Genomic DNA, 8,766 nt, shown 5'->3' with positions numbered 1-8,766 from the left:
CGGGCTCCCCGTCGGCACCGCTGGCAGCCGCCCTCCGTCTCCGCGGGAAGGGCGACCCCTCACCGGTGCCCCTCGGAGCGGTGCCGCAGCCGTGGCACCACATTTGTCCTCTCTCCAGAGGGGTGAGGGTCAGACTCGCACCGGGGACAAACCTCTGGTGCCTCGGACCGCCGGGCACCGCGGGCACATCTCCGGCTCCGAGCTTTCTTCCCAGCCTTCAGGTGTGATGGCCGCCTTGAGGATCGGAGAGGGAAGCCACTGAAATTAGAGCGGAGCCGTAGGCGCTCGGCGCTTCCCCCTCTCAAATAAGGACTTTTCCCAAGTGGCAACTCTCAAGGAAAAAGAAAGTCCTCGGAACCAGCCCAGTTCCAACGAGCTCCATCCCAGCGCGATGCAATCCGGGAACAGCCCGAGAGGTTCTGAAGAAATGCCCAGGTGCCCGTCCTGCGCCAGGAGAGGGGCTGGGTCTTTCCTTAATCCTGGGACGGCGGAAACACCCCAGGGATGGGAAAAGCCCCTTGGATCCCACCTGCCCAGCCGGACACGGGGCTCCCTCCAGAGCCGGTTTTTAACCCCCGTCAGCGCCGCGATCGGTGGCGAAGCCGCCCGGTTTGCTCCCGGTGCTTCTGGTCACACCCCACACGCCGCAAAGCGATTCCGAGCGCTCGGCTCCAGCGGCGAAACGCTTCTCCAGACGCCGCGGCCCGACGGCCCCGGGGTATCTGCCGGATGATTTTCCAGATTACGGCATCAGCCTCCGCAGTGGGCGAACGCGCGGCTCCGCCAGGCGCGTACGGAAACCGGCCAGAAACGGCAAAACGCTCCGGTCTGACCCGCTTCGCCGCTGCTCCGGCGGTGCCCTGAGAGGTGCCCGGTGCCTTCCGCCACTTCCACCACCTCCACGTCCCTCCCCGTACCCCGGCTTGGCCCCCAGCTCCCCGCTGCAGGACAGCTCGGCTCGGCGCTGGCGAGACCGGCACCGCCGGAAGCGGCATGCTTGGGGCGATCGTCTCCAACCTCCTGCCAGGGCAGGAATTAGTCAGTGCCGTGCAGGTGCCCGCGGTTCCTTTTTCCCAACGTTGTTTCCATCAGCTGCCGTTTGCTTTCCAACGGGAGGACTTTTTCCACCATCACTGCTGAACGAACCAGCTGCTCGAAAAATGTGCCACCAGAAACGCTGCGGAATGGTGCGGAGCGCGGGGGAACGGCTCGGTTTCGCGGAGAGCCCCGCGTCCCGCATCCGCCCCCGGTTTAACCGCCGGGGAAGTGGCTCCGCCACGCACGTGCCAGCACTCCGAGGGCACCGGTGGGGCTGGGGCCGCTCGCCAGGGCAGGCTGAAGCGAATGGAGCCGCCTTCCGAACAGGAAAATCGAAGCGCTGCGATGTGTCCCGCTGTTTCCGTGTTTCGGAATGTGGCACTAAACAAGAGGAAGTGTCACTGCTAAAAAAAAAAGGGATTTAACGCAACGCCGCGGCCGGAGGCCGGCAGCTCCTCGCCGCCGCACCGGGACAAACCCTTCGTGTCCTCCAACATCGGTGACCAGCCGGAGCGACGTGGCGCGGGTGGGAGAGGGGCAGCGGGAACCTTCCCGGGTCACCGCGGCGGGCACGGGGGGAAGAACGTCCCCAATCCCACCGCCACGCTCCAATGCTGCGGTTTTCACACCGGCTGAGCCGGCGCGGCCGCTGCACCCGACTGCATGAGAGTCCGAAACCAGAGATGGGTCCGGTGCCAGCCCATGACCCCCAGTTACTGACTGGGAACCTCCTGGGTAACGTTTCAGGTGCCTCGACCCAAGAGTGGAGCGAATCCGGCTGCAATTTCCATCTCTTTTCGTAGCCAAAACCAGCGCTGGATAAAAGGGGGGAAGAGGGAGAGGGAAACCCCCCGCGGCCCCGGCACCAGTCCCGGATCGGCGATCGGAGCGGGGTCGGCAGCGGGTGGGGGGACTCCTGGCACTGTCTCCCACGGGAGCGGGATGTTATTTTTCACCAATATTCGCCGCCGGGAGAAGCTCCTCCCCGCCGGAACGGCTCCTGACACTAATGCGGCCGGACACCGGCCGTGCCCGCTCGCTGGCATCGCTCCGTTGAAAAGCCTGCTGCTGGGAAAAGCCTTGCAAACCAGTAAATCGCGGAATTCCTCATCTCAAACGTGCTCCCGAGATCCAGCGACTCCAACAAAGTTTGAATTCCCAGCAAAGCGAGGGCCGTCGTCCACCGCGTCCGTGTCCGGCATCTAAACCCGCGCGGTGCCCTCGGGGCATCGCCGCAGCACGGATAAATGACTGTGAGCGACATGGCCGTGCCCACAGGAGAGGAAAAGGGGTTCCAGGAGACGGCCCGGGCAGCAGGGCGAGGAAAGAGAAGCTCCCTTCCCGCAGGGAAGCGGCCCCGGTTTCGGAGGCCCGACGCTGCCGACGCTCCGGCGCGGTAAGTGGAACGGCTCCGCTGAGAGCGACGCAGAATTCATCCTCCCCGTGCCCGCCCTGTGCCCGCTGCCCTCGGATAACCCTGCTCCGTGCTCGGCGTGGATAGACACGGCGCTCCGGGGTGCTCCGGAGCCCCGTCCGCCATGCCGGCACGTTGAGGCCACTCGGCTTTCCTCGGGTCCTTGGAAGCAAAAGCCGAGATGAGGCCAAACACCGTTATCCGGCCGTGCCGCGGGCCACGGCTCACCCCTCCTGCTGCCCCCCGTCCCGGGCACAGCCTCCGCCGGAGCCGAGGGGCACGCGGTGCCATCCGGCACACGCAGACCGGGACCCCCGCGTGCAGCAGGAAGGAATCCGTGAGCTTCTCCTGGACAACGCCGCCCTCACCCCACGGACGGCGGCCCCGCCGGGCACGCAGCGTGGCACGGGAAACCGGGGGGGACCCCACACCCGAGCATCCCCGTCGCACACCAAAGAGGCGGCTCCGGTGTCTACTGGCGAGTTGGGAAAACCCTGCTGGAGCCAAGAGCTTCCCCCAAAAGCGGTGCCGGCAGCAGCCGTAACGCCGGAGCCGCTGGCGCGGTACGGGGCAGCGCAAGCACCCGAAAACCCCGACGGGACCAAACCAACCCCCCCTCCCAGAAAACTCGGAGCTCCGGAAAACCAACACGGAGAGGGGAGGGGAGCAGAGGGAACGGTCCCGAACCCGGACAGCCGGATCGCCGGATCACCCCGCAGAACGGGACGCGACGAAAGCGCAGGAACTCCGGCCACGGCCCCCCCGGGCCACGGCCCCCCCGGGCCGCCCCCCCGCCGGTGAAGCCCGTTGTTTCCCAGAAACGCCATTCCATCGGCCGTGTGCTCCAGCACCGACGTGGGGTCCCCCGCGGCCCCCTCCCCGCTGGCGGGGACCCCCGTGGCAGAGCCCCCCCGAGAGGGGGGGAGGCAGCTCCCGCCCCCCCCCGGCCCAGAGCAGCCAGTTTGGGGGCTGCACCCCCGCCAGCAGGGACCCCCCGGCCCGGGCAGCCCCGGCCCCCCCCCGTCCGGCCAAAAGGGGCTCGGGGAAGATTTTGCGGGGGCACCCCGGGGGCGCAACCCCCGCCCCGCGGGGCCTTACACCCCCCGGAACGCCTCCCGCTCCCCCCCCCCCCTATACAGACCCCCCCCAAAACCGTGACACCGCCGGACCGAGCCCGCACGAGACAGACACCCCCAGCCAGGAGCTCGCGACCCCCCCTCAAGTACCATCCCCCCCCGCCCCACCCCCCCCCCATCGCCCCCCGCCCCAGACAGCCCCCCCCGGCCCAATCGCCCCCCCCCCCCCCCTCACCGGCGGGGCGCGGGGACGGCCCCCCCGGCCCGGCCCGGCCGCGGGGCGTGGGGAGCGGCGGGGGGGGCTCAGGGGCGCGGCGGCGGCGGCGGCTCCATCGGCGGCGGCTTCACCTGAGGAGGGCCCGGGCCCCCCCCGCCCCGAGCCACTTCCGGCCCCCGCGCACAGCCAGGCCGCGCAGCCGAGCGCCGACGCCCTCGAGCCGCCGGGAGGGGGGCGCCGCGGCCGCCATGGGCCGGCACGGGGGGGCTCAGCCGAGCGCCGGCGCATCGAGCGGCCGCCGGCCGCCCAGGGGCGGGCAGAGGAGCGCCGAGGACGCCGAGCGCGGTGCGGACGGGGGAACGCCGAGGGCATCGATTGACCCGGTGGGCGGTAATCGATAACCGGTAACCGATAACGGGTACGGGCGGACAGCCTCACGGGACGACGCACTGAGAGGTATCGGGACACCCCCCCCTCCCAAGGCGGCCATCGAGGGGCGCCCGTGAGCGGCCCCGAGGGGCCCGGTACCGGGGCGAGGGGTCGGCTGTGGGGCCGAGGGTCCGCGCGGGGTCTGGAGGGCTCGGTGGGGGCGGGGGGGGAGTGTCCCATATGGAGGCTGCAGGTTCTGGGGGGTCCCAGGGGGCTGTAGGGTCATGGCATGGATCCTATAGGGCCAGGGGTTATATAGGGTCACGGGGTCCCCGGGGGGTCACGGGGGCCCCATAGAGTCAGAGGGGTCCCATAGGGTCACAGGGGCCCCACAGGGCCCCATAGGGTCACCTGGGGTCAGAGGGGTCCCATAGAGTCAGAGGGGTCCCATAGGGTCACTTGGGGTCACAGGGGCCCCATAGGGTCACCTGGGGTCAGAGGGGTCCCACAGAGTCACCTGGGGTCACAGGAGCCCCATAGAGTTGCCTGGGGTCACAGGGACCCCATAGGGTCACGTGGGGTCAGAGGGGTCCCATAGAATCAGAGGGGTCCCACAAGGTCACTTGAGGTCACAGGGGACCCATAGGGTCCCATAGGGTTGCCTGGGGTCACAGGGACCCCATAGGGTCACCTGGGGTCAGAGGGGTCCCGTGGCAGCCAGTCTGTAGGGACAGGGGGAGTTTGGGGGTCTCACAGGGCCACCCCCTGCCCGCGTTCCTCCCATCGCATCCCGTTACGGCGGCGCTGCCCCCGCGCTGCCCCAGGAACCGACTGGGCCAAACTGCGCAATCTTTATGGAGCCACTTTCACACGTCGGGAGCCATAAAACGCGGCGACCTTTGAGCCGCGGCGGCGCGCGGGGGAAAGGCGCCGGGTCAGCGGCCGACGGTGACGCGGACGCGGTGCCAGGCGTTGCTGAGGACCCCGCGCAGGTTCCAGATGGGCGCCACGCTGTCGGGCTGCACGTTGTAGCTGCCGTCCACCGCCTTGCAGACGATCTCCAGCTCGGTGCCCGCCGCCACCGGCACCTGCAGCTCCCACAGCACCCAGGCCCAGGCGCGCCCCGGCACCGGCCGCTTGCCCGCCAGCCGCGCCACCTGCCAGCTCCGGCCACCGTCCAGCGAGACGTCCACCCGCACCACCTCCCGCCCGCCCCCGCTCCACGCGTAGCCCTTCACCGTCAGCTCTCCCGGTGGCACCGCCGCGCCGGGGCGCGGGTGGGTGATGGCCGACTGCACCGGCAGCTCCTGGATGGCCGGTGCCGTCGAGTAGTCCACGGTGTCCCAGTCCACGCAGGGGGAGAAGCCCTTGTAGTCGTTCTGCTGCCAGTGGCTGGGGCTCTCGGCCGGGCTGACGGCCACACGCCGCAGCCACTTGACGCTGCGGGCACCCACCACACCGGGCACCACCACGCGCAGCGGGAAGCCGTGGTCGCGGGGCAGCTCCTCGCCGTTCATCTCGTAAGCCAGCAGCACGTCGGCGGCCGGGCTGACGGCGCGGCCGTAGGGGATGGAAGCGCCGTAGGGAGCCCCGCCGGCGTCGGTGTCCAGCCCCTCGAAGCAGACGTGCCACTCGCCCTCCCGCTGCTCCTCGAAGCCGGCGTGCAGCAGGACGTCGCGCAGCCGCGCGCCGCCCCAGCGCGCCGTGCTGATGGCCCCGATGTCCCACGGCAGCCCCTTGACCGGGCGCACGCGGCTCATCTCGGCCCGGCGGTTGCCGGCGCACTGCAGCGTCGCCGTCACCTCGTGCTTGGGGAAGCGGCCGCGCAGTTCGGCCAGCGACAGCGAGAGCGCCCGGCCCCCCGGCCCCTCCACCCGCAGCCGGTAGGACTCGGGGTCCACCGCCGGCACCGGGAGGTGGTTGCGGGTGAAGAAGAGCTCGTTGGGCGTCAGGAAGCGCTCGGCCAGCAGCTCCGCCGGCGGCTCCGCGTTGAACGGCTTCCGGCTGTTGACGCGCAGCCCGGGGTGCCGGGGGGGGTCCCCGGCGAAGGGGTCGCGGGCGACGTCGGGTGCCGGCGGCGCCTCCTCGGGGCTCAGCTCGCCCACCTTGTACTCCCGCAGCAGCTCCAGGACGTGGGGCTGGTTGTGGACGGCGTAGAGTGCCCAGAAGGGCTCCAGGGCTCCGCCGGCCGCCAGCAGCAGCTTGGCGGCCCCCCCGGGGTGCAGCTCCACGAAGTCGGTGACGTCGAAGACCTCCGTGCCGTGGGTCACCCAGACGCGGTCCTGGGGGGTGCGGTGCCGCCCCACCTCCTCCCGCGTGTACAGCGGGTAGCGGGGGGCAGGGGTGGCCTGGGCCGCCTGGGCACCCTGGGGGACCCCGGCCCCGTCAGCAGGGAACGCCGCACCTGGTGCCCACCCCGGTGGGTGCACCTATTTCCACCCCCCAAGACCCTGAGTTTCCCCCCCAAAACTGGCACCCTACTGCGGTGGGGACGTGGCACCCCCTGCGCCCTCCGCTGTCCCCGTGCCAGAGGAGGATCGTGGAGAGGAGGGTGTCCCGGAGGTCCCGGCATCCCAGTGCTGCCCCCCCGGTGCTCCCGTTCCAGAGGGTGACCCAGGTGTGTCCGCCCCCCCGGAGGATCCCGGCATCCCGGTGCTGCCCTCCCTGGGACTGAGCCCCCCCGGTGCTCCCGTCCCAGAGGGTGACTCAGGTGTGTCCGCCCCCCCGGAGGTCCCGGCATCCCGGTGCTGCCCCCCCCGGGACTCAGACCCGCCCCCCCCGGTACCGCCCCACCCCGCTCCGCTCACCCGCCGCCGCCGCCGTTCTCCGTAGGCCAGGACGGCTCCGAGACCCACCAGCGCCGCCAGCACCGGGGCCGCCGCCCCCCGCCGTCCCCCCGCCGTCGGGCTGCCGGGGGCGAGGCGGGAGCAGCCGCGGCGGGGCAGCGGCAGCGGCGGGAGCCTGCGGGGAGAGCGGAGCTCAGACCGGCCCGGGGCGCGGCGGCGGCGAGGGGGGGCGGCACCGGGGGCCGCGGGGAGCCCCGACGGGGCGGCTCGTACCTGCGCCCGGCGACGGCTCGGAGCAGCAGCATCGCGGCGGCACCTGGGCGGGAAGAGAGCGGCTGGGGCGGGCACCGGGCACCGTTACCGGGCACCGTTACCGGTAGAGCCCGCCCGGCCCCGGGAGAAGCGGGCACCGGCGACCTGCGCGGGGCATCCCCGCTCCTCCCCGCCTCCCGCTGCTCCGGTGCTTCCCCCCCCCCCCCCCCCGCCCCCCAACCCCATCCCGGTCCCCGTCCGCTCCGCCGCGCACCTGCGTTACGGCTGCGGCAACGCAACGTCCCGCCGGTCTCTGTCTCTTTAAGAGCGGGACGATGGGCGTGGCCTCAGGCGAGGGGGCGGGGGAAGGAGCGCACTGGCCACGCCCCATCCTCAGCGGGGGGGTGTGGGGCCCACCTTAAAAGGGCAACGGCAGCGGGTCTTAAAGGGGCAAGGGCGGCGGGATTTAAAGGGCCAGCAGCACCGTTTGGTTCTGCCACGCCGTTCTCCGGGCTCCGGCTCGTTTCTCTCCCCGGGGGCCACCGCCCCCGCGTTACCGGGGCCTCACACCGGCTGTTGGCACCGGGCAGGAGCCGGAGCCGTCGCAGGAGCGACGGCTCCGGCTCCTGCCCGGTGCCAACAGCCAAAGAAGCTGGGCACCAACTCAACCCCTCCACCCCTAAATCCCTCCCTGAGCACACAAAGGTTTTGTGGTTTGTTGGTTTTTGTTTTTTTTTTTTTTTCTCCTTTTTTTGTTTGTTTTGGTTTGGTTTTACTTACATTAAATACATCGGTCAATCAGCGGTTGAGTTCTGTTACCATGATTGTTATTTAAATGCGATGGAGGAGCTTTCTCAAAGCAAAAAAAAAAAAAAAAAAAAAAATCAGAGGAGAAGCAGAAGAAAAAGAAAGAGCGAGAAAAGCTGCAGTTGTCCCCATTTGGTCCAGGGTTTTGGCCAGAAGATGGTGGGGGTGGTGGCATGGCCTGGGCAGGGGTCTCAGGAGGGTCGGGGTGCCCCTGAATGGGGTGCTCAGTCCTGCTCCCTGGTTAAATACAAGTCACTGACTTGGGGGGGGGCTCCGTCAGCCAGACCCCAGCCCAAAAGACGACACAAGTGTTGCCCACGCCATGGCACGAAGCTCCGGCTGGCACCGTGCCTGCCCGCAGACGCGAGGGAAGCCAGAACATCCCTGGTGGGGCTGCCCCGTGGTGGGGGCTGGCACGGTGGGGAGGGGGTTTATCTGCCTGCAGGCTCTGCCCCCGCAGTGGGGGGCTTCATACGAGACTGGTCCCTCCGCCCCACAGCCTGGGAGCAAGCAGGTCCCACGCTGACCCACAGCCCTGGGGGCTCCCCAGAGCCACCCACCCCACGGAAGGGGCCTGGGAAGCCCAGCCTGACCCTGAACCCCACGGGCAGAGTGGGATGATCCCAGTGGGTGCTGAGAGCAACAGGATGGGGCCCCGGCCAGGCAACAAGCACCAGCTGCGGAGCAGGAACCCACGGCCCAGGCGGTGCACCAGGGGGTCCCCACACTGGAGGGGTCCCTGCACACTGCAGCACCCCGACCACAGGCACCCGCGCATCGCCCAGGGGGGCCACCCGCCTGCCCCGG

The 8,766-nt window shown here is 70.0% G+C and overlaps 1 protein-coding gene across 1 annotated transcript; it reads right to left on the bottom strand.

The window, feature by feature from the left end:
• Nucleotides 1-5,049: 5,049 nt before the first annotated feature.
• On the bottom strand, nt 5,050-7,205 carry SUOX (sulfite oxidase). The gene is made up of 3 exons (XM_086628629.1): nt 7,174-7,205; nt 6,922-7,075; nt 5,050-6,480 (listed from the first exon to the last, which is right to left on the bottom strand). Exons 1-3 carry the CDS (start codon nt 7,203-7,205, stop codon nt 5,050-5,052), a joined length of 1,617 nt encoding a protein of 538 aa, XP_086484755.1.
• Between the last annotated feature and the right edge of the window lie 1,561 nt (nt 7,206-8,766).

This window comes from Tauraco erythrolophus, chromosome 31, assembly GCF_009769465.1.
Source record: "Tauraco erythrolophus isolate bTauEry1 chromosome 31, bTauEry1.pri, whole genome shotgun sequence".
Lineage (NCBI taxonomy): Eukaryota > Metazoa > Chordata > Aves > Musophagiformes > Musophagidae > Tauraco > Tauraco erythrolophus.
The sequence above is the reverse complement of the archived record's forward strand: the minus strand, read 5'-3'. Positions and strand labels throughout refer to the sequence as shown.

Coding starts and splice junctions, on each gene's coding strand:
- SUOX (XM_086628629.1), bottom strand. CDS start 7,205: ATGCTGCTGCTCCGAGCCGTCGCCGGGCGCAG. Junction 7,076..7,173: donor CGAGCCGTCGCCGGGCGCAG/GTACGAGCCGCC, acceptor CTCTCCCCGCAG/GCTCCCGCCGCTGCCGCTGC. Junction 6,481..6,921: donor GAGAACGGCGGCGGCGGCGG/GTGAGCGGAGCG, acceptor GGGGTCCCCCAG/GGTGCCCAGGCGGCCCAGGC.